This window comes from Hippocampus zosterae, unplaced genomic scaffold, assembly GCF_025434085.1.
Source record: "Hippocampus zosterae strain Florida unplaced genomic scaffold, ASM2543408v3 HiC_scaffold_291, whole genome shotgun sequence".
NCBI lineage: Eukaryota > Metazoa > Chordata > Actinopteri > Syngnathiformes > Syngnathidae > Hippocampus > Hippocampus zosterae.
Window position 1 is genome coordinate 1 of NW_026262856.1, and position 24,208 is coordinate 24,208.

At 53.9% G+C, this 24,208-nt stretch overlaps 3 protein-coding genes across 3 annotated transcripts; 1 reads left to right on the forward strand and 2 right to left on the reverse strand.

Annotated features, from left to right (window-relative positions):
* The first annotated feature begins 9,026 nt into the window (after positions 1-9,026).
* Positions 9,027-10,997, forward strand: LOC127594863 (putative serine/threonine-protein kinase PRKY). The gene is given in 3 exon segments (XM_052056615.1): positions 9,027-9,871; positions 10,079-10,271; positions 10,791-10,997. Coding segments are annotated over 3 exon segments (1,245 nt in total).
* A 4,713-nt stretch (positions 10,998-15,710) lies between these two features.
* LOC127594864 (uncharacterized calcium-binding protein B0563.7-like) lies at positions 15,711-16,121 on the reverse strand. The gene has a single exon (XM_052056616.1). It carries the CDS (start codon positions 16,119-16,121, stop codon positions 15,711-15,713), a length of 411 nt encoding a protein of 136 aa, XP_051912576.1.
* Positions 16,122-16,419: 298 nt separating this feature from the next.
* Positions 16,420-17,220, reverse strand: LOC127594865 (rRNA 2'-O-methyltransferase fibrillarin-like). The gene has a single exon (XM_052056617.1). It carries the CDS (start codon positions 17,218-17,220, stop codon positions 16,420-16,422), a length of 801 nt encoding a protein of 266 aa, XP_051912577.1.
* Between the last annotated feature and the right edge of the window lie 6,988 nt (positions 17,221-24,208).

Below are 24,208 nucleotides of genomic sequence, written 5' to 3' on the forward strand. Positions count from 1 at the left end.
CCCACCAGCAGCAGCCCGCACACCGCGCCCCTCGTGATGCTCACGCCCAGCAGGTAGTCTTCGTCGTAGTCCTTGAAGAACTGGCGGTAGAGCAGGAACACCACCGAGTGCAGGGTGTAGATCGCCAGCACCAGGCAGTAGAGGGTCCGGTCCCGCACCTCGTAGCGGCCTTGGGTCCACTACCGGAAGGCCCGGTAGTGGTCGTCCTGGGGCTGGTAGAGGAAGTACGTCCAGGGCACCTGGATGGGCTGGAAGTCTTCCTCCTCAGGCAGGTCCTGCTCGGGGTCGGGCTCGGGGTCGGGCAGGGGCGGGTTGCTGTTGACCAAGATCTCGGGCTCGTTCTCGTCGCTATTCTCGTTCTTGAGGTGCTCCTTGATGTTGTGCAGGATTTCTTCGGGGTTGATGACCTGCCGCCTCATGTCCGAGGCGTCTCTCTTGCGCCGGATGATCTTCTCGATGCCCTGCCGGAACTTCTCCAGGGTCTTCAGGATGGGAGGGGGGTCCTGCCCCACCCTGTAGATCGGCACCGGCTTGCCGTTGTTGAGCCCCTTCATGGGCACCTTGTCGGCCGTGAAGTACTCGAGCTTGCCCTTGGCCTTCTGGAAGGCCTGCTCGGAGATGACGATTTCCTTGGGGTTGGCCTTCGAGCAGTGGCGGGAGGTGGTGTTGACAGTATCGCCGATCAGCGAGAACTGGGGCTTGTGGAAGCCGATGACCCCCGCGATGGCCTTTCCCATGTGTATGCCGACCTTGATTTCGAGCTCCTTGTCCTTGTTCTTGCCGTACATGATCCCCTTGGTCTTGCGGATCATCTCGATGGCCATCGTGAGAAGGCGCTCGGTCTGCTCCCGGTACAGCACGTACTCGTCCATCTCGGCCTCGCAGGCCTTGATGCCCGTCGCCGCCATGTAGGTCATCCCCACGGTCTCGATCTTCTGCACGCCGAAGCCGGGGCACAGCTGGTCGAACTGCCGGAACAGTTCGTCAAGCAGCACCACCACGTTCTTGCCCTCCTCCTTGATGATCGAGTCGAAGTTGCACACGTAGCAGAACAGGATCGACACCTTGTGCTCGGGCTTCTGCATGGACCGCCTGCTCATCTGCTTCTCCACGAACTTGGGCACCAGGATCCCCAGAATCTCTTTGGCGTGGCGGGTCTCCTTCGCGATCTTCTGCTGGGTCAGGTAGTCGACCTTCTCGCTCTTGGCCTGCTCGTAGCCGAAGTACAGCAGCAAGGCCGAGCAGAGCAGCAGGTACACGCAGGTGATCACCGTGCTGTACATCGAGTAGTAGAAGGTGGCCTCCCCCGCGACGAAAGGCAGCTGCTCGTTCTTCTTGAAGTAGGACAGCGCCTCCCACACGCACCCTGAGACGGTCGACACCACGATCCCCAGCAGCACCAGCCACAGCTTGGCACGGAAGTTGATCGTCATGTAGCAGTTGATCAGCAGCGTGATCACCACCACGAAGTAGTCCTGCCGGTTGAGCCACTCGTAGACGATCTTCAGAGACAGCAGCGTGAAGGCGGCCACGATCGGCATCCAGATCAGCTTGTGGCCCAGCCAGGCCAGGCCCACCATGACGGGCGCCATGCAGGCGAAGACGATGGCCATCTGCCCCACCGGGTCCGCGTAGTGCTGGATGGCAGAGGCGATCATCACGGCCAGCACGAACACCAGGCACAGCACGAGCGTGAGAGTGAACAGCGCGAAGGACTGCTCCTTCTTCTCGAAGATGAACTTGCTCTGGATAGTCTCGTCGACGATGTTGAGCATTTCGTCCAGCCGCATCTCGTTGATGTTGAAGCTGCTTGGCGCAGAGAAGTTGCTGATCTCCACCACGCTGCTTTCGATGTCGTTGCTGCGCTTGAAGACGTGCTTCGCGACGTCGATTATCCGCTGCCGCTTTAGCTACAGCAGCCGCAGCACGAGGTCGTTGCTGGCTTTGGGCTATTCCGACATCGTCTCTGACACGCTCGCGGGCGTCAGGAAGTAGCGGTACAGGCAGGACGCCAGCATGCAGAGCAGAATGTTCGTGAAGATCGACAGCAGCCCTACGAAATTGTCGAAAAGCTAGAGGAATTTAGCGGAGAGCCGGAACTCGTTGAGCATCAGCGACAGGTCCGAAAAGGTCACGCAGACTAGCACCAGCAAAGTCCAGAGCACACACACCACGCAGATGAGCACCCTGCGGGACCGCGCCACCATGCCAGCATGGAAGGCCGACACCAGCGCCACAGACACGTAGAGCACCAGGAAAAGATGCACCGACCTGCCGTCCTGCAGCCGCAGCTCGTTCAGACTGAAAAAGTAGGTATTGAAGAATAGGATTACTGCGTGGCCGATGGCCTCGACCAGAGAGTACCGCAGGCAGTTCTCGAGCAGGCTTGCTTACAGCAGCTTGCCCTAGCAGTACAGCCCGGGGCAGGCTCGCAGCTGCTAGTCCGTGAAGTCCTGGTCCAGGTATGATAACAGCAGGGCGTTTCCGACCACCACGAACACTGAGTCCGCGAACATCAGGTATGAACTCAGAACGTTCTCAGCGATGAACAGCTGCATCGCGTTGGCGAAGAACACCACGGCGACCAGCAGCCACGCCTTGTAGAAGGCGTACAGCACGCCCTTCGATGGAACTGTGAAGGAGCTGACATGCAGTTCTTAGAGCAGGCGGGTGACCGACCTCAGAGAGTCCACCTTCAGATCAGCGGCGTTAGGACTCGCCCGCTCCTCGCCGCGGGAATGCGCCAGCTCGATGCTGACCGAAGCCTCTTCAAACATGAATGCGTCGTTCCAGCTATCACCGAGGGCCAGAACGGACGGCTCGTCAGGGTAGTACTTCCTGATGAGCCTGGCCAGAAACCCTTTCTGCGAGGGGCTCAAGGAGTAGGCCATCAGGTTCCTGCAGAAGGTGGTGATGTACACGAAGTGCTTGATGAGGTTCTAGTCGGTGCTGATAAAGCTGAGGCTCTGTCCTGAGACCAGCACCGCGCAGTCCAGGAAGTCGATGCTGTCCTGGGCCGACATGCCGGCCATGTCCTCACTCTTGACACACTTCTCGAGCACCAGCTGCTCGGGGGACAGCTGCATCTGGATCTCGGTGAGGATGGAGTAGATGCGGCCCTTGACCTGGTCCTGGGTCTAGCCCGAGATGTGATGGATCTTTTTGTACTCTGTCTCGGAAAGCTGCTTGCCCACGTTGAGCGTGGATTCGCGGGAGTCCCCTGAGAGCAGCCAGCAGTGGATGCCGCGGTGCTTGAGGGCAGCCAGCATCTCGCGCGCGCCCTCCTGCAGCTCGTCGCGGAGGGCCACCACGCACACCATCTCCAGGTTGTGCTCGATGGATTCGGCCAGCTGGTCGAAGTCGCTGGCTTTGCTGATCAACGAGTTCTTCAGCCTCCAGTAGTTCTTGTGGTAGGCTTATGTCTCGGACTTGCTCATCTTGCGCTTGGCGAACATGATCGGTTTCAGCCCCCGGCTCTAGAAGTCGTCGAGGATGTCCTCGAACCGGTCGTGATCCTCCTGCGAGAGGTTCATCAGGCCCAGCAGCTTGCGCGGGTGCGCCTTGCAGATGACAGTCGCCTCCACGTCGGTCTGGTTCTCGCGATAGACAATCGACATGCGCCTTCGCTTGTACGTGAAGGAGTTTATGCCGACCAGATGGAATGCAGACTCCTTGTTTTTGATCCGCACTTCGATCTTCTCGCGAGTCTTGGAGCGCTCGATCTACCATCGGCAGATCTTGCTGAACTAGTGCAGCACCTCCTCTTATTTGGCTGCGGAGTGGCTGATATACCCTCGGACGTTGTCGTAGCCCACTTGAACCTCATGGCACAGGATGAACGAAACCAGCACCTGGTTGATCTCGCTCTCCTCCTGCTCCAGGTTGTATGCGAAATGCCGCTCGTCCAGCCTCAGGCTCTCCAGGGCTCTTCTCGCCACGCCGATCCGCTCTCGGGCTTCGTCTTGAGGGGCCTCCTCCCGGTCGTTATAGCTGAAACCGTCGTCGATCTCGAATTCGTTGACGATTGTGGAGTAGAGGTCGTCCCAGCGGGATGGACGGGGTGGGGACAGACTTGGAGGGAGGCTGGCTGTCCTGCGGGAGGGGATCAGGCGGTCCGCAGTCCCTGGCTCGAGGGTGGCCTGCTGGATGTCGGGGTGGGTCAGCCGGTGCAGATTCTCCAGGTTGAGATGGTACTTCGAAGTGTCAGTGATAATCTCTTCGACCCTGAAATCACCGGTGGTCAGAGTCGCCGTCTTGTCCAGCAAGGCATAGTCCAGCGAGCCCAGGTTGGGCATCCTCCGGGGGTCGAGCACCGACAGCTCATGACTGAACCTCTTTTTGAGCAGGCAGGCCTCGATGATACAGTACAGGTCGATGAGGATGTACAGCGAGCAGGGCACCGCGAAGGCGAAGATGAGGGTGTTGAGCTTGAACACCCGCCATGGGTTTGTGAGGGTGGGCATGCCTTGCGGGATGACGAAGTTGAAGGCCAGCGAGTTGGCGGCCAGCAGCACGACCCAGACCAGGTAGCCGAGCAGAGTGGCCCAGCTGGCCAGGGTCTCAAGAGAAGAGGGGCGGGGCATGAGCGCAGCGTAATTGGTATTGAGCATGATCTTGGTGTTCATACCAGCATAGACCACCATGCCAAAGATCCACCCAGCCGTGCGGATGACCGACCCCCTCGGAATGAAATTCTCAAAGGACAGGGACTCAACCTTAGGGTCCTTGGTGAGCTTGATATACCCATTGAAATCCTTGGGACGGGGGTTGGGCGCCTCGATGGTCAGCTTGCCCGAGATTATGTTCTTGTAGTTCCGCCAGTTGTTCTTTTGCTGGGTGCGGGACAGCAGCTGCGTGATGTAGGGGGATTTCTTGCGGGAGGTGTTTATCCGGCCGTCGTAGCTGGAGGTCTGCACGTGAGTGATGGCCTACCTGTCTTTTATCTCCAGGGAGTCTAGCAGGAGGATGTCGGCGGGCACTACGTCCCCTCGTTTTAGGTAGAGGATGTCCCCGACCTTCACCTCGTCGTATCGAACCTGCCGGTCCTCGTTCTCGTCGATGCAGATGCTGGTCTTGCGACTGTTGACCTCCTCGTCAGCACTGCGCCTGCACAGCTATAGGACCAGCTCCTTGCCCAGGAACAGCAGGACCGAGAGGATCAAAGGGATCTCAAAAACACCCACCCCAAAGGCAATAAGGTCCGAGGGGACCGAGTTGATGATACTGATGGCCAGGAAGAACACGTAGGAGTGCCGCATGAACAGCTGCAGCAGCACCTTGGGCAAGAAGTTGAGAAGGGTGTAGCGGTTGGTGCTGATCTCGTTCGTGACAGGGTAGTTCACCATGATCAGTTGCCCTTTCACGAATTCGAGGGTCTCTTTGGAGATTGACTGACGGGGGTCCGCGTGCTCCATGCAATATTGATTATAGGGCTAGATTACATTTTTACTTTGAGGATCATAAAAACATTGACATTCCAAGATGAACAAATTCGAAATATAAATAATTTGATCATCTTTTTGTGTTCCTGTACCTTTTTTTATTAATCAACAAATTCCTCAAAGTCACTTTCACTCAAGGGCATAAACCCTTGTAACTATATCTCGAATGTCGATCTGAATTGTCTTATAGACTCTCGAGACTCGTTGAAAAGAGTTTGTTTTATAAGAAAAGCTGTGACAAAATACAATTTCGGCATGCAATCAAACAGCTTTTCAAGTGGCTTGTTTACCTGTAAATAATTGACAAACTTGTCTTCCTTTTTGATATGAAGGCATAAAAGATGGGCCCTGCCGATTCCGATTAAATATAAATCTGTCGGAAGAACTGGGTCCTTGAGAACAGCTAGGTTGTCGACTTCTCTTCGATTATGATCTCAATTTTTATTTGTGTTTAACAGATCCAAGAGCAAAAGTAATTCTTAGGCAAGTCTTTTTTATCCAGTTCAGTAACTACCTCGACGCATCCTCTTAAAACAGAATATCGAGCTCGCTAGTCAGTCGACACTCCCCTGATTTGTACTCAAGACTTTTAAACCTTTCAATCTCTGGTAAAAGTAAGTTGATGTCCCAATAAGGCTCGATTCGTAAGATGTCAACATTCGTTTTGAATTTGAATCCCTCTTTTTTCGTAGCAGCATAGTGACATATTTTTCGTATCCCATGTTTTATTGATGATCTCGAAACATTGGAGAAATCCAGACAGTCCCGTTAATTACCTTTTTCCTAACTTCCTTACCGATAAGACTCAAAGGCCTGGCTCGAAGAGGATAAAAGTGTGCATTCGACTATTGGCCTTCCGACTTGAACAAAGAATTAATTATACACAATACCTGAAAAATAGCCTAGCCAGTTATTTAAGCATGCCTGGGTAAATGCAATAAAGATATTCATTCAGAGGTAAATTCTTTTATAAGAGACATGTAGGTCAATTCACTTTTTCTTGAGGATCTCTACGAATTTGGTGGACTTGCAATTCTGGCATTCAAGCACCTCCAGCCGGTCATGCTTGTCACGGGTCAGCTCGGTGTTCATCGACTTGCACAGCTCGCACCTAACGAAATCCTTGATGTACTTGCGAACCATGGTCTCCGCCTGTGCGTTGTTGAGCTTGTACTTGACAGTCAGCTGGTCGCCAGCAATCGAGCCGTCGGTGTTCAACTCGAACAGGAAGAACAGCATCATGTGCTGCGGCTCTCGCTTGAGCTTTTTGGCCATGGACACGAAATTCGGGATGCTTGATTTCCGGGGCATGCGCACGACGTCGATCAGGCCCAGGTTGATCTCCGACTTGTCCTCCATCTTGGTCAGACTGAACTTGTGAAGGAGCCTTTATAAGCACTGCTGGTAAAGCGTCTCCTGGTCGAACGCAGCCGTAGCAGGGGCCTCTTTCTTGGCCTTGCCCTTCTTCTTCGCGACTTTCAGGTCGACCAACTCAACATCGTCAATCTCCATTATTATTGTTGATCTAATCACTCACCCTCCAGTCTCCCTAGCAACCGCTACAGCTGATCGACCTTCCCCTCCAGTCTCTCCACTCGCTGGGCCAGGGTTTCACGGGCAGCCTGTGGCCTGCCTGGCGAGGGCGTGCCGGGGGGAGGTGGGGCTGGGGCGACGGCTTGGTATTGCTCATGGCGGTAGTTTTTGTTGTAGTAATTGTAGCGAGAGATGGCTAGCTGTGATTGTGCAGGGTTAGGGATAAGAACAGGCTGCGCTGTAGACCGGCTGAGTGCTAACCTGTCGATCAATAGTGATGTCTGCAGGTTATCGCGGTAGGTCTGCCGGGCGATATCAGACAGGCTGCCCCCGAACCTTTCTGTCTTTGATTGGTCAAGGTCGTCTTTCTCTCTATCACCTAAACCCTAAATTTTAGTTTATCCCTCGCGTGCCTTGTCCTAATCCTTATTTTCCTGCTTGTCCTGCTATTCAATCTTTTATTCCTGATCTTTCGCAGTCTCCATGATAAAATTATTTGAAGGAAGGGTATTTATAATTTTCGAGAGAGGACGATATTGAATTCGATGTTATCGTATTCGTAAAATATTTTGGGGAGCTGGCTAGTCCTTGCTCTCGTTACTTATGATAACCTTTAAGTGCATTTGAGGCAGATTCAGATCAAGTGGTGTGAACAAAAGCTTTTAGAAAATACTGTCTAGTTTGCAAATTGAGCATCTTTTTCCAAGAAGAAATGGTTGGAAAACCAAAATTTAAATTTAAATTTAAAACCAAACATTAGCGAACACACGGTCAAGATTTAGCTATGACCTTTTTCTTTCATATGCAAAGATGTTTAATCTATTAAACAGGAACACATCACTTGATTTATCTGCGAAACATTTCATAATCAAACCTCCAAAGGGGGTGCCCTTCCTTGTCGGCTCTCTGCAGCAGGATGGCTCGGAGAGCCAGGCTATGTCCGCCTTGCACCAGAATAATCCCTCTAGCAGGAGGCACGCGGATCGAGGCGGGGTCGCATTCGCATTCCAGGATGAGCTTGTAATGGGCGCTGATTCCTGCGATGTTTGTGGGCTATGACTCCAGGCACTCTTAGGCGGAGAGGAAGCAGTAGCACCCTCGCCCGAGGATCAGCCCGGTATGCAGGCACAGCGCGGTCTCGAATCGATGCTCGTAGCATATCTTTCTGAACTCATCGACTGAAAATAAAGAGGTTGAAGGTAGCAGCAGTCTCCGGTAGACTATCGCGGGGTTCGCTAGGCCAGGGCTGAAGCGGTAGCTGAATCTTATATATTCCGATGGCGGGCAGCTCGGCCACCCTCCGCTAAAGCCCGGTTTTTGAGATGAGGTCCTGATCTCCCCGTAGTCAAACATACCATGAGCCAGCCCAAAAAAAGGCAGGAGGGGGCGGTCCCCCTCCTCCGCCAGAAAAGCAGCCGCGAGGTACTAATCTTTCGATTCCAAGTAAAGCGGGATGTCATCAAGCCGTTCAAAGAAGGCCTGCATAGAGGCGTGATGTTGGACAGTTGTAACGTACGGGGAGGTGGTCACGTGCAGGGCTATCTTGAGCTGTGCACCATAAGTTGTGAGGAAGTCGAGAGAGATGATGGAGGGGGTGGTTGGTCGCATGAGCAGGCGCAGTTTGACCCCGTGCGAGGCGAGCAAACGAGATAGTACTGTATAGAGCAGGCTGTGCTTGATCTCCTCAGCTTAGAGGTGGATGTCGATCAGCCTTTCATTCTAGATCGCCAGGTTTTGAAAGGCCAAGTTTTAGTAGAGCCTGGGACAGTGAAGCTTGAGCTTGCGGAGGGCTGAAGGAGTGATGGTACTGTGTTCGTCGAGCAGTTTGACCCCTCGCACAGTGGCTTTCTAGATGTCGATAAAAAAACGCTCGGAAGAGGGGCTGACGACCAACTCCGTCGCGAACGTCAGAAAGGCGTGCCCTGAGGAGCCGACGCTCAGCTGATGGTGAGATATGGTCAGCCTCTTGACCGTCACAGGGCATGTAACCAACGGCTCTTCCTCCCTCGTGCAAATCTCTTAAATAAGCCCCATAAATTAACTAGCAAGTTGATGGCCGCAGAGGGGAGCGAGCTGGATTATGAGTTGTTGGGGCTGCTGGGGGTTGGCTCGTTCGGGCATATCTACCTGGCCCGCCGCAGAGGGGGGGATGAGCTCAGGGCGGTCAAAAGACTTGCCAAGGCCAGGATCATCTCTGCGAAGCAGGTCGATCATGCTCTTAGCGAGGTGCAAGTACTACGCGAGTTTAGCCATCCTTTCGCAGTAGGGTTCAAAGGGCTGTACCAAACGGACAGCCATCTTGAGCTAGTGCTGGACTACGTGGCAGGCGGATCCTTATTCACATATCTACGCAAAGCCGGCAACCTTCCCAAACACGACTCCGTGGTATACTCCGCCCAAATCGTGCTACTTTTCTAAGCCCTGCACCAAAAGAGCATCATCTACCGAGACCTCAAGCCCTAGAACATACTGATCGAGAGGGACGGGTATCTCAAGCTGACTGATTTCGGGTTTAGTAAGGTGATCCAGGACCGCACCTATACGCTCTGTGGCACGCCGGAGTACCTGGCGCCCGAGATCATCAGGAATGTGGGCCATAGTGCGCCTGTGGACTGGTGGACGCTTGGAGTGCTGCTCTATGAGCTGATGGTGGGGATCGATCCCTTTGCCGACCAGGATCCGCTGGTCATCTACCAGAACATTCTGGCCTGCAGACTACTCTTTCCGAAGGGGTTCGACAAAGAGGCCAAGTCGCTGGTCAAGCATCTGCTTGTAGCAGACTTGTCAAAGCGTTATGGCAATACTTCAAAGGGCTGCCGGGCAATTAAGGAACACAGGTTTTATGACAAACTGGACTGGCAGGCCCTTTTGGACAAAACCCTTCCGATGCCCTACCGGCCAGACCCCAGTGAGCCTTAGCCGCAGCCCATTGAGAAGGTGGCGACACAGCCGATCAGCCGGGACTCTGACCCTTTTTTTACCCACCTTTGAACTTCATCTGAGGTCAGACTATATTAATTTCGATAACGTTAAATGTCCAGTTTCGCCGCCCCCTAGACCCGAGAGTTAGAGCCTCCTAGTGCGATCCGGCCATGTCCTGACAGTCCGTCCATCCCGCCCGGCAAGGAAAACTGTCCTCTCAAGCACAATCACCGTCATTACAAGATCATCAACCCTTCGCCCCAGTGTCGCAGGGAAAGTTTTAAACTTGGTGGTTTTCGGAACGAATATTTTGGCGATGGCAAGGACAGCCTCGATATGCAGGCCGCCGGGCTGAAGGACTCGCTGGATGTAGGGGTATGGAAGTAGTGTGATCGAAAGGACAGAGTAAAGGAGCTGTTTGAAACCACTGATAAGAAAAAATAATTACCTGGTAATTTTTAGGGTCGCCCTAAAGAGCGATCAGAGAATTTAATCAAAACTGAGGAAAAAAGCAAAAAGAATATTCCTGTTGGTCAAGTAAAATAACCAAAAGAGAAGAATTAATGCGAGAGGGATGGCCTACAAAAAAACATGAAATAGGTAAACTCGAGCCCAGCGATTGACCCTAAACTGAGTAATCTTCAGATATCCGAAATAAAACATTCATCTTTGTTTCCCATTCCAACCCCTCCATCAACCCCTCCACCCACCACTTAACTCACCCCTTCGCAGGCCAACCCCCACCCACCCCAACCCCGCTGGTCCCTATTAGTCGAGCCCATCCCCGACCCACCCAAGAGCAGCGAACAACTGACAATCCCACTGGTCATCAAAGAAAAAGTCTTCCGGGAGCAGAGCTTCAACTATTTTACGAAAGATGCCCGCCCCGAGTAGATGGTGCACAGCCCGAGCCGGAAATCCTTCCAGAGTCATTATCAAAGGGCGAGCCTGCGCCGGGACATCGACCAGATCTGCGAACGGTCAGCCTACAAGCGAAGCTCCCTGGCGAGCTGGCTAGACCGCAGCAACGTCCGCATCCCACCCAGCCTGCGGACAAACTACGACCGGCTGAGCGACTACAGCAAGCTGCTACGACCCTGACCTCGTGAAATAATACCCATAAGCGAAATAATAACAAGCCGGATATAACCGGGCAATCAAAGATCAGATATGTAACAGCGGGCGAGGGAGTTGCCTTCCTATGTGAGGGCGAGGGACAGGCCGTTGAACATTGCCCATAGGGGGTTGTGCTCCATGTTCCCGGAAAACACCCTGCAGAGCATTTCGGCGGCGATGTTTGTGGGGGCTGATTTTGTGGAGTTGGATGTGGTGCTCACCCAGGACCTGCAGCTGTTGGTGATGCATGACCCTTTTTTGAGCAGAATCACGGATATCACCGCGCATTCTGAGTTTACGGGGAGGCGGCGGGCTAGGATGTTTGAAGGCTAGTGGAGGGAGGACTGGTGGACCGACGATTTTACAGCAGCTGAGCTTAAGACTTTAAAGGTAAAGCAGGACCAGGCGCCGGGGAGGATTCAGACCGTGGATTTTTCTTTTTCGTTTTCAACTCTTGCTGAGGTTATCGAGTACGGAATGGAGTTCAACGCGGATGCCAAGGGCTGCAAAAACAGGGATGGGAGGCTGGCGGGGCTTCTGGTCGAGGCCAAGTCTGGAGACTTGTACAGATAGGTCCACGGGGTGGAACTAGGCGAGTGCATACTCCAAACCCTGAAGAAGTACAGCCTTGACACAGTAGCGGGCTGCACTCCGGTGCTGCCGATCTACCTCACAAGTTTCAACCAGACGACCGTTAATTACTGGCTGGCCAGCCAGACCGACCTGCCGGTGTCGCTCTGCTACGAGAGGATGGAGCAGGTCGACCTGATGGCGTATGCGGGGTTGGTGGCCTCGGTGAGTATTGGGGATAAGCTGGCCTGGGACTATTGCAACGGCGGCTGTGGGGCAGAACTGGAGAAGGCCCGTAAACTGGGACTGCTGGTCCACGTCTGGACGTTCAAAGACGACGCACTGTCGTTCGGAGCAGCCAGCGCCTCGCGGATGTACTAGATCGCAACAAAGGAGCTGCGCCTGGACGGCATAATAACCGAGTTCCCCGAGGCCCTGCGGATGGCCCAGAACTACATCTGATTGGGAGGGCAGGGCAATTATAATATGGATTATTAAAAGCTGTTCAAATAATTACCGAAATAGCCCATCCGCTGGACCGTCGGCGACGTGGCCGAGTGGCTGCGCTTCATCGAGCTGGAGGGACTTGCTGAGCAGTTCAGTACCGCGCTCACCAGAAAAGGCCTCCATTGATGGCTCCTGCCTCTGTGATCTCTAGGAAAATGACCTTCAGGAGGAGCTCAAGATTTCATCCGCGATCATCCGGAAAAAACTCATGAAGTGGCTCACCAAGGGCATCGCCGAGTACTCCGAGTTCCTGAAGCGGCAGAACCTGACCCACTCCTCGACCATGGTCATCGCGAAGGAGGAGTCCCCGCTGCGCGCCCTCAAGCCAGCGGCCGCAGCACCCCCCGAGAAGGAAGAAGAGCCTCTGCGGATGCTGACAACCAGCCTAAACCAGCCCAAGCAGCCAGTCCTCGAAGAACAGCACTAACTGATAATTTCGAACCTGGACAACACCTCGAGCATGTTCTACTCGATCAACGAGGAGGGCGCCAAGATCGGCAGGCAGTCTGCCAACCAGATCACTATCCCTGACGAGAGCATCAGCCGATTCCACGCTGAGATCTATTTCTAGCAGGGGCAGTTCTTCCTGAAGGATGTGGGGTCCACGACCGGCACGTTTATCAAGATCGATGGAAGGCTGCCGCTTGAGCTGGGCCACACCATCGAGATGGGGGCCAACCAGTTCGAGGTGGCCGACATGAGACTCACTGATAGGGATTCTGGCACCATCGAGCTGGTGGTCATCGATGGCAACATTCCTGAGGGGGATGACCGGTACTCCTTCCACATCGCCAAGGGGGAGTTCAAGACCATCGGGAGGAAGACGACCAACCACATCCACTTCACGCAGGACCAGCACCTGTCGGGGATGCATGCCAAAATATACATCCTGGACGGACGCTTCTACATCGAGGACCAGTGTTCCACGAACGGCACGTGGCGGAGGCTGAGCCCTGAAGGCGTGGAGAGCGAGGGCGTGCTGCTGGAGAACGGGACTGTGTTCAAGATAGGCATAACGATCAGCTACGTGTGCAAGACCAAGAAGCAGATGCAGGTGGTGCAGCAGGTGGTGCAGGCTTGCATAATCTGCTGCGAACAGGAGAACGACTGCCTGTACATGCCGTGCAAGCACAACGTCTGCTGCTTCCGGTGCTCCAAGAACATCCAGAAGTGCCCGATCTGCAAGTACGAGATCGCGGATATCGTCAAGATGTACAAGAGCTGATCATCTATCTCAATTTCATGGAGGAGGAGCTGGCCTTCGTTGGCCATCTGGACGAGGCCATTGCGGCCGTCAGGGACCATCTGGTCAACCTCCTCCGCCTGGCCTGCATGGTCAGTCGCTACAGGAACTGGGCCATTGCTAGTTTCATCATCAAGGAGGCCTTTGACGTCTTGTCCAGGCCTGTCCTCTTCCGCTCCAGTAAGTACAAACTCACCAAAACCCTCAAGCACAAGCTCATGCTCAGGGCGGCTGCCCGGGCCTTCGACCTCGTCAATGTCGCCATCCTCAAGGCCCTTGACGCAGGGGCCCTCGAGTACATCGATATCGACAGGCTTCTGGCCTACAGGGCTGCTCTCGACCGCATAATGGCCTTTCGCATGGAACTCGACTTTCTGGACGAGACTATAAAATTCCTGGATTTCGTGAGATGCAGGATCGAATAGTTCAGCCACGACATCATCGAACACAACCCTTCTCTATACGTTCCTACGCAGGACGATCCCTAGGCGGCTGTCAACTAATCCAACCCCCAATCCCTGCCCCCCCAGCTTCGCAAGCCCGTCCCTCCCAAACCTGCCAAGATGACCCTCAAAGAACTCGAATAGCAGCGGGCCAAAGACCTCCTCGATATCCGCAAACTGGTCAGCTTCAGTAGTGGTCCGGTTGAGCACCGTCCCAATTACGAGGTGAGGATCGAGCCTCCGCCTGAAGTGGATGAGCAAGAGCTGATCATCAGGCTCGAGAGCGAGATGGAGGAAAGACTGAAGAAGATCAAGAAACCGGCTTTTTCAAAGGTCAGTCTTGGCCGGTCGGTTGACAAGGTCAAAGTGTTGCTGCCTCGGCCAAAGCCAAGGGCGCAGGTTTCATAGCCAGAAAAGCAGGAATCCGTTCCTCGCAGCGATCTATCATAAAAATAACGGACTGTCGCGCACTAGCCAAGCCTTTCAGTGCCCAAGCCCAAGTTCCAGCGCAAGACAAGAGGCACGTTCCATATCAAGCCTCGCAGGGAGCAGCCTCGTGAGGCAAAGCGACGGATGTCTATCTACGCGAATAACAGAGCTGAGGCGAGCTAAATGATCCGGGCCAGGAAGGCGGTTGAAAAGGTGGTACCTGCCATCGAGGAATCGAGGAAAATAAGAAAATCAAAATCAAAGAAAAGAATCGAGTCAGTAAAAATAACAATAGCGAGTAAAAAACCGGTCTATAAAGAATCAATCCCTATTTAGAAACCAAGGCCTTCTCGCAAGAAAATACCTGACTAACAACCACAGCACTACACTGCAGCGATCCCAGCCGCATCCATTGCTGCAGACTGCAAACACCTTTTAGAACGATATCAATTCATTTAAAAGTTCGACTTTGATTGTGATTTTTGACAACATCATCATGAACGCCCGTACTTTTGGTTGATGCTGGCTTGGAGGGGGTCTGTGGGGGGTACTGTTGGGGGTTGTAGGGGTTGGGTTGTTGGGGCTGGGGATAGGGTTGGTATTGGGGAGGTTGGGGTTGGGGTTGGGGATAGGGCTGGGGATAGGACTGGGGATAGGGCTGGGGATAAGGGCTGGGGTACATTCCTGCGCCCATCCCACCGGGACCCATGCCAGGCCCCCCAGGTGGAATATACGCAGGTTACTGCATAGTCGGGATCGGCACAAGCCTGCCATTAACTTCCATCCACCTATCCGGAACAACCCCCCTCCTAAACACAAGCGTCAGCACCACAAACCCAGAGAAAATGGCAAATTTCCTAAGCATCGCCATTTTCATCTGCTCGAGTCGCTCTTGCTGTTCCTTGGTCATGTTCGAGTAGTACCGCTCGAAATCCTCATAGCTCGAGAAATGCATGTCGTCCTCGCCTTGGCCCTTCCGGCCCTTGAAGCCAAACCCCCCCATTTCTCGGAAGGAGTCATAATCTCGGCGCGTGGAGGGGTCGGAAAGGGTCTCGTAGGCCTCATTGATCTCTTTAAATTTTTCTTCGTGGCCCTTGTGGTGATCCGGGTGATACTCCTTCGCGAGGGCGTAGTAGGCCCGCTTGATATCCTAAGGAGGGCAGTCCTTGCTGACCCCCAGGATCTTGTAGTAGTCCTTCTTGGCGTTAAACTTGGACTAGAAAAAGCCACGGGCCACCCTGCCTACAACTCTCATTATATTCGATATCACTGCTGCGCCCGCAATTTTTTTTCATACAGCTTGTTGAAAGCGTGCAGGATCTTCAGCCCCTCCCCGCGCCGCGCCTCGGTGATCTTACGGTCCTTGCGGTAGTTGATGCCGATGCCGTCCATGAGCTTGCGTCTGCGGATCGTGCTGACTTTCAGCTTGAAGGACAGCCCTGGCGGGAGGTAGTCTGCTATCCGGTTTGAAATCATGTTCTTGAAGAAATAGACCAACTGCTGGTTCTAGGCGTTGCCCTCCGACTTGATCATTTCCATGAACTCGTCGAACTCGATCCTGCCGGAACGGTCTTCATCGACCGTCTCGATCAGCCTCCTGACCTGTACCGCGTTTTCTGCCAGCCCCATCGAAATCAGCAGTTCTTCCAATTCCTTGGCTCCGATGCTGCCCTCATTTTTTTCATCCAGGGCGTTAAAGTACTTCTTCATGGCTTTGAGTTCGTTCTGGGTGAAGTCCACTAGATACTGCTTGCCGTGTTTGACCATCCACTCTCGATTTTCACTGACCTTGAGGTACTCCCGGGCCGCGTCGGACTTCACCTTGTGGATGCGTTTTTGCCGGGCGATCTCGGTTGGGGATAGCGGCTTGATCCTCCCCTTGTCGATCATCTCTTGGATCTCTCGTTTCTTGAACATCACTTACTTCATTTTATCAGTCCACGGACAGCACCCGCCTGCCACGTGGGGCTGTTTTGGTCCGGCGATTTGACTGCCTTTGCTTTCGTGAGAAGGTTACGTGTAGCTCTGCGATGGACAAGCCGCGGAGGGAGTTGACCTTCCAGGCGCAGTGACAGTTACAGCCTAGCAAAGACGGCCTGTTCGACTGCTCAATCGCAGGCAGATCCTCGAAGAAGGCCAGTGAAGGGCGAGCGGGCCGTTCTAGGCGGGCCACCCGACGAGCGAGCTGGAGGGAGGATAGTCTACGCATTGATAATCATGGTCGGAAGGCTCCAACAACGATCGCGTGGTCTCGCTCATAGGGTTCAAGGGTGAGCTTCATCTGCGGTTTGAGGCCGTATTCCTTGAGGCGATTGATCTCTTGCTCGAAGACGACTTTGGGCTCGAGGGTGGAGTCGATGCAGTTGGCCTTGATGGAGATCATGAAGTGACCTCCGTTCTTGAGGAAGCACTTGCTGTTCTCTGCGATGATGCGGGCCTGGTCGGGCTGGGCGACATCTGCGAACACCGTGTCCACCATGCCCAAGAGGAACCGGTAGTCCATAGGCTTGCGGGCGTCATGGATGATCGGGACGATGTTCGGTCTCTTTTTCGACATGTTCACGAGATCCCGGCCGGATCGGTTTGAAAACTCGACAGCATAGACGATACCATTCTCACCCACCAAGTCACTGACATGGCTGACGGTGGTTCCTGAGCTGGCCCCCAGGTACAGCACCTTGTAGCCCGGCTTGATATTGATGTCCTTGATTCCTCCGACCACAGCTGCTGCGATCTTGGATCGGAAAGGGTTCCAGACGCGGTACTCGATCTTCTCCTCGCCTTGGAGAACACTGACCCTTTTTTCGTTGTAGACGCCTTCCCCGGGAGTCATGTTGCGAGTGGCGATTGCCTCTTCACGGCCCATGGACACCGTGTAGATGCCAGGCAGCCGGTGAGGCTTGACAAGCACCTTGGCCCCAGGCCGAGGCTTCCCACCCGGCCCGCCCTTATTGAAGGGCTTCCCACCTGACCCACCTTTGTTGAAAGGCTTACCGCCCTGGAAATCCTTGACCATCAACAATCTAAGTTTACAGAGGCATATCAATTCAAATATCGATGGTGTCGATCTCTGTCCTTTCGAGGTGCTGGGTCAGTCGTTCTGCGTAGGTGCGGAGGTGCTGGATGCAGGGCTGTTTGAGGGCGGTGCAGCTCATTGAGCATTCGAGTTTGGCCTCGACTACGATTTTGAAGGTGCATGTGTCCGATTCTGCTCTTGGCACTTCTATGCCTGCCAGCATGACCTTCGCGTTGGTGTGGACCTCCGAGACAGAACTGAACGCGAAATAGCACATTTGCGAGTCCTGGTCAGCCTGCCGCTCCACTTCGACCACAAACTCAGGCAGATTCGCAACATTCTTAAACCTCAGCCTCAGGGCCTGCTGCTTCTTCTCGTAGCCACAGATGAGAGGATTGACCGATGCCTCCCCCTATGACTCAAAATAGGCCAGTACTTTTGAACTCGGTGCCTTGAGGGTCAGGATGAGGATGAAGACGGAGTGCTGGTAGAGTGGCGGCATGGTTTTGTGGTAGATTGTCAGCTTTGGCAGGGAGAGGCAGGTCTAGAAGCCGAGGTCCAGTGGCTCTTTTGAGACGATTTCGCGCAGCAACTATAAGCTGTCAGGCAGGGGCTCAGGCTCAAGTTCCTCCACAAGGGTATCCTGCGGATCCCCCACAAAACTCTCCGAACGGGACTCTTCATCGATCATGCGACGGTTGAGCCCATCCGAGTTCATCATGGCGACCAGCTTGTCGCACACCCAGCAGCACGAATACAGCCACTCCATGCAATGGATTGTCAAAACAGAAACACCACGTTCTGGGCGAGTAGCCAGGTCACCAAAAAGGGTAGCACCCCTCCCGCCCCCTTTTCGAGCACACTCCCCTTCGACCGGAAGTACAGGCCTGGCTGTCCCCCCATCTTGCTCACTGACACCAGGCCCGCCATCACTGCGTATCCGCCCAGGTAGGCCATCATGACCCACAGCCCCGACAGGTCGTACAGAGCCGCCAGCATGCCCGCGAAAAGGGCGACGATCAGCCTGACCTTGTTGATAACCTTTTCATTGCACATGACATGCCTCTCATTGTACTTGTCTTGGTCAGCCTGGTACACAGCGAAAAGGGGTCGATCTTGTGCCCTTTGGACGGGGCGGGCTCCTCAACCACTCGGCGGCGGGTTTTCGGGGGCATTTATATTGATTTTGTTGGTTTATATCACAGAAGGTTGGTTCGCAAGACCCGAATGAGGTTTTTGCCGGAGGGGCCGAACCAGCACCCCAGTCTGGGCCAGTCCCCCTCCCCGACCGCCAGCACTCGGCCATCCCTCCCCCATCCCATGCAATTCACCACTCCCTGACTTTCCACCTCCGCAACCGTTTCCAGTCCTTTTCCGACCTTGTAAAATCGCAGCTTGCTGTCCGCACTCCCCGAAGCTAGGATATTACTGTTGAACTGGCAAGCGAGTGCAGAAAGCCATCGCCCTCCATGAGCGGAGGCGACGGATTGTTTGGGCTTTTTCTTCTTGGCAGACCAAAGGCTGAGACTACCATCGGCGGACCCGCTAGCGAATTGATCACGAGAGAGGGCCTTAACACAGTCGATGCTGCCTTGGTGCCCCTAAAATATCAGCTGCGCCTATTTTTGCGTGCGCCAGTAGATGATCTGGCGGTCGTAGCCACAGGTGATAAAGTCATCAGGCCCGACAGCGTCCATACAAATGGCTTCGTCCCTGTGGCCGTAAAAAGTATCAAGAAATGTTTGTTACCCGCAATCCCACAGCTTGAAGGTGCGATCGACCCCGCTGCTGGCTAGTCTCTTGGAATTCAGCCCGAATCGAAGGCAGTTAATGGGCGCTCTATGCCCCTTGAACTCCGTGATGAGGCAGTCCCTCCTGCAATCCCACAGTAAAATCCTGGCATCACTTCCCGCCGTGGCCAGCATCTCACCGTCACTACTGAGGGCCACCGCCAGGACCTCTTTCAAGTGGTGCAAAGGGTTGCAGTCCCGGCTGAAGAACGTCTTCTTCTTGGTTTCAACATCCCACTTGATAATCGAGGAATCCTTGGCCACCGTGTACATCCGCTCGCTGTGGGGGTCAACCTCTAGCCCGGTGATGGTTTTGGTGTGGCCCTTGTAGAGATTGGTCTGAGGGAAGTCGATTGCCTGGTACTCGTACAGAAACTTGTTTTGGTGCTTGAGGGCTTGGGTTTGGAGGTAGCTACCGAGCTATTCATTGGTTTGGTTTTATTCGGTGAAGAAGTCGTTGACCTTTTTGGCCCGGAGGTGCTATTTGGTCTGCTCGATTTATCGTTCGACCTGGATCACCCTTTGGTCGAGTTCATTTTCGACTGGCACAGGAGCCTCCTCTTCGACCGCCTCAAAAAAATCATCATCTCCAAGCTCCTCCTCCACCCTGCGACGACTAGCTGCCTTTCTAATCTTGGGCTTGCGAGTTGACATCCCTTAATCAAATTATTGCTATTTAATGTATTAGAACAAATATGAACAATCCCCGTCGGCCGGACCCAAGGCCACGCCCGTTCACAACAAAAAGCCATTGATTACGATAAATAAATCGGTATTATCAACCTGGTTAAATGAGTTTTTCAATATTCAGAGTAGGCAGGTAATACTCTTGTTCAGGAAGGCGTTATGGAAGACGTTGAGGAATTGCAGGGCGTTAACCTTGTTGGATTTGCTGCACCGGCTTTTTATCAGATACTTTATGATATCCTCTCTGAAAAACTTGCCTACCATTCTTTCGAGCTCCTGCTCTTGGAGGATCGTGTTGAAGAGGGCCAGGTTGTAGTATCGCTTTTTTTTGTTATGCCGGCCGAATATACGGTGGAAGGATTTTTTTTAGTCGGGGGTGAGAAGCTTCTGCTGGTTGCTATGGTGCAGGAAACGCGCTAGCCCTCCGAGCACATGAAGGAGCACATTTTTTGATGATTTTTTGACTTACGATTCTTTCTGTGAAAGTTTATCGGGCATCTATTTTTTGGGGCTGGTGGAAATCTCTACATCCTCGCTGTAGTCACCAATCTTTGAAAGGGACTGCCACTATTCACCGCAGAAATGATTTAAATCCATTTATAATCTTCTGTATTGTCAGAAGCAATTATATTTTATCATTAATTTTCATGAGTTGAATTCGTAGTCCCTATTTTGTGGACTGAAGAATCAACTGGAAGGCCCTGAAAACACGCCCTTCACAGGCATGCGATGAAAAACATGCATTATTAAGAAATGCCGAAATTAATGTCTTTTTAATAGAAATAGCAGTTACCAAACTTATTAAAGATATTATCGACCTCTTGGTAAAATTAGTATGTTGCCGAGATTGTCCTTGGGAAAGGGAAGGGGCAGGTGGCAGTCCTTTACCACCCGGAAGGCGACCTTCATGGAGCGGCTTGAGGGGTACCAGCTTGTGAGCAGTCCTGAGCAGTGCAGCATGCAGGAGCTGATCAGAGAGGAGGCGAAGCTACGGAAGGCCATGAAATGGCTGAATGAGGAGCTGGCTGACATGCTGCGAGAGAAGGCTATAAGCTACCGCATGCCGAGCCGGGGCAGGCCTGTCAAACAGCAGAAACAGCTGAGCTGCGAGGTTCTAGAAGAAGAACTGGGGATCGGATTGAAAAAGCAAAAGGGGTTGAAGCAGGAGGCCGGGAAGTTAGAGGGCCGGCTTGCGGAGGTGGGCAGGCTGAGCAGACGGGTGGAGTTGGACTAGGCGATTAGCGAGTTCAAGAAGGTTATCAGTCTGACCCGCTCCTAGATCCAGGAGGCCAACCGCCGCTATAAGGTCAAAGATAGGAGAATGGAAAGGTATCTGCTCCCGGACCAGCCGAACCAGCTGATCTCTCTTCAGACGGCGATCACCCAGGCCATCTAGAAACGACAAAAACTAATGCTGAAGGTCGATCGCACTTAGGAAAAGCTAAGACAGACTGGAGAGTAGCTGGAAAGGGTGGGGTATGAGGCGCTGAGAGTGGAGGAGCAACTGCATGCGAAAGAGATGTTGTTCAATGACGGCAAGGGAGGACTGGAAGAGGAGGCGGAAAAGGTCAGGAGGATGGTGAGCAGGGCCAGAAAGAGACGTGGCGAGAAGGCGGTCAGAGGCGATCTCAGGTAAAAAGAAAAGACATTGGCGATGGTCAAAGAATCCTCGAGGCAACTTGAAGAACTGCTATCAGGGGTGGATGAGGAACTGGCCCTCCAGAAGGACTAAATCAAGCAGCTAAAAGAGTTCTAGGTGAAAGTGGCTGCTCCGAAGGGAGACCTGTCCCATGCCTTGGCGGTGGACCGCGCCAGGCATAGTGACAAGCATGTTGCATGAGGTTGGATGAATGGCTATGAATCAATAGCGGCGCATGATCCAGTCCACCTCGTTGTCAGCCCGCAGGCGCCTGAGCGAATGCCTCAGGTCGATCTCGCCGCCGATGCGGTTGGCCTCGAATTCGTTGGCCACCCGGCTGCGGTTGATGGCGGCCTCGTTGTGCAGCCTCGAGGAGCGGACCGAGTGCTCGTTCTCAAGGTAGTCGTTGAGGGGAGAGAAGGCGGGGTTGCCGTACGAGCCCCAGGAGGCGGGCGACCCGTACCCATAGCCAGCATAGCTGCCAGTGACGGGACGGTAGCCATACCCACTGGCCAAATGGCCAGCATACCCACCATTGTACCCATTGAACCCCCTCCAGCCAGCAAGCTGGCCATAGCCCCCAGCAGAGCCATAGCCGGGGTACCCATAGAACCCAGCATATCCGTCGTAGCCAGTGTAGCCAGACAGCCCAGCCCAGTTGCCCCTGCCGTAGTACGATGCCATATTGATTTTGATGGATATGCATATTTTATCGCGCGTATCTTGTGTTTATTACGGTCACTCTTGTTTTGTCAGCCCAGCAGCAGCTTGCTGTGGATCACTCGCCGTGCGTGGTGGTAGTCGCGCTGGGTTATCTAGCTGCGCTTTGGGGGGGTTCGCGTGGGAGGCTGCTTGCAGGCGCGGTGTCGGAGGGAGGGGTCGGGTGGGGGCATGGGGCGGGAGGGGTTCAGCAGCTTTGGCCGGAACGAGCAGTCCTACAGTTCTTTGAGGACTTTCGATTGGATCTCGTCGTCAATACGATTGCGCTTGTTCTGCAGCCAAATGTTCATCCTGTCCTAGAAAGGTGCCAGGTTGCCAGGCCTCCCTCGCAGCTTCGGCCGGAACGTGCACTCCGGGTCCTCTTGGACTGTTTCCTTCAGGGCTCGGAGCTTCTTCTTTTAGCGAGAGATCTCGCCTTTGAGGTAAAGGGCCTCGTGCTTCTCGGAAGTGTCTTAGAGCTTGCGGTAGAGGGAACGCAGCTTCTTGCTGGTTTTTTCGGTCAGTGAGGAGGGCGATCCCGCTGGAGGAGCCGTTGGAGGAGGAGATTTATGAGGCGAGTGGGTTCGCAGGGTGGGCGTGTAAAGCCTGAAGATCAGGTCGTCCTGCATTTCGTAATAAAAATTATTGACTCTCACCGCTTTGCGTACTTTTTCTTGGGGGTCACCGATTTCCGGCCGGCATCCAGGTCCAGCCCGAACAGGCCCTTCTTCGACTGGAAAAAGGCTGCCTCTTGGTTTTCCTTGGCTGACCTCGCCAGCACCGAGTTGAACTCCTTCTCCTCGAAGCGTTTGTGGTAGGCGTGGCCTTGGTTGGTCCCGTGGCGGGCCTTCTGGGAGGGCATGAGCACCATAGCGGACTGCTTCTTTCTGGGGTCATCCTTGGCCAGCTGGGCCTCCAGGTTGCGAATCCGTTCTTCACTGGATTTGAGGAGTTCAAGAAGGTCGTGCTCGATGGGCTTGGCAAGCTGCTTGATCTAATTTTCCTTGGCGGCCAGAGCTAACTGCCTCTCTAGTTACTTGACCCGGATCTAAGCCTCGATTTCCCGGCACTGGAGCTGCTGGCTCCTCGCCTCCTGCTGAGCGGCAAGCAGGCCGATATACGACTCCTCGAGCTCAGCCAGCTGCTTCCTGAGCTGCTCGTTGGCACAAAGCAACTCCTGGTTGCGAGCAGTGAGCCCAGCGACACTCTGCTGCAACTTGAAGTTCTCCTCGTTCTTGCTGACAATGATATCGCAGCACCTGCGGATATACTCCTCCTTCTCGGCCAGCTGCTGCTTCTCGTCCTGGGCTGAACTCTCGAACAGACTGGTTTCGAGGTCCTGCTCGGCCATTTATTAATAAAATTATTATGCTCGGCGGCAGGAGGCAGGGCGCGGAGTTGGAGCTGCCGCAGTTGGCTGACTACCGGGTGGTGCAGCCCGTCCCCAAGAAGGGCGTGTACTGGGTCATCCGGGGGTTCATCAAAGTCCCATCCCTGCAGCAATCCACCTAGTTCTTCAGCATACCCCCTCTCATCAACCCATCCCCGCCACAAAAGAAGCTCACCATAAAAAACGACGACAAGAAAAAAAGGTTGAACAAGACCAGGTTCAAAAAGGAATCAGCCAGCGTGAAGCTCATCGAAGCTCCTCCGACCCTCACTGACACCAAACCCATAGATAACGGTATGGTGGCCTTGCACGAGGAGTCGATCGAAGGGTTCGAGAACTAAGTGAAGACCAAGCACGACACCTACATGCGGCAGTGGCAAGAGCAGGCAAGCCTAGGCAACCGCAAGCGAAGTGTCTTGTAATACCCCCCCAAACACCACTCCCTGGACTTCAAAGAGCCTCAGAACATCTTCGCAGTTAGGTTCGAGGACAGCCTCAGAGCGATGAAATAACCGATCGTCCTCTGCCGCAAGAAAAAGATATTTTGAAGGATCATGCCTGTCCCAGATGGAGGCCGCTCTTGTCGTGGATCTTGGAGATCGCCTTTTGGAACTGGTCTTGGGTGGATGTCAGTCGGACGGTCTAGTGGGCGATGAAGGCCAGTCTGCTTTTCAGCAGGGGTTGGGGGTTTGTGAGGGCGAGGGTTTTGATCGTCTTGAGGAGGGGAGCCAGGGCTGTCTGGAGAATGGGGGTTGTGGCCTGGAGGGACTAGATCACCGCCAG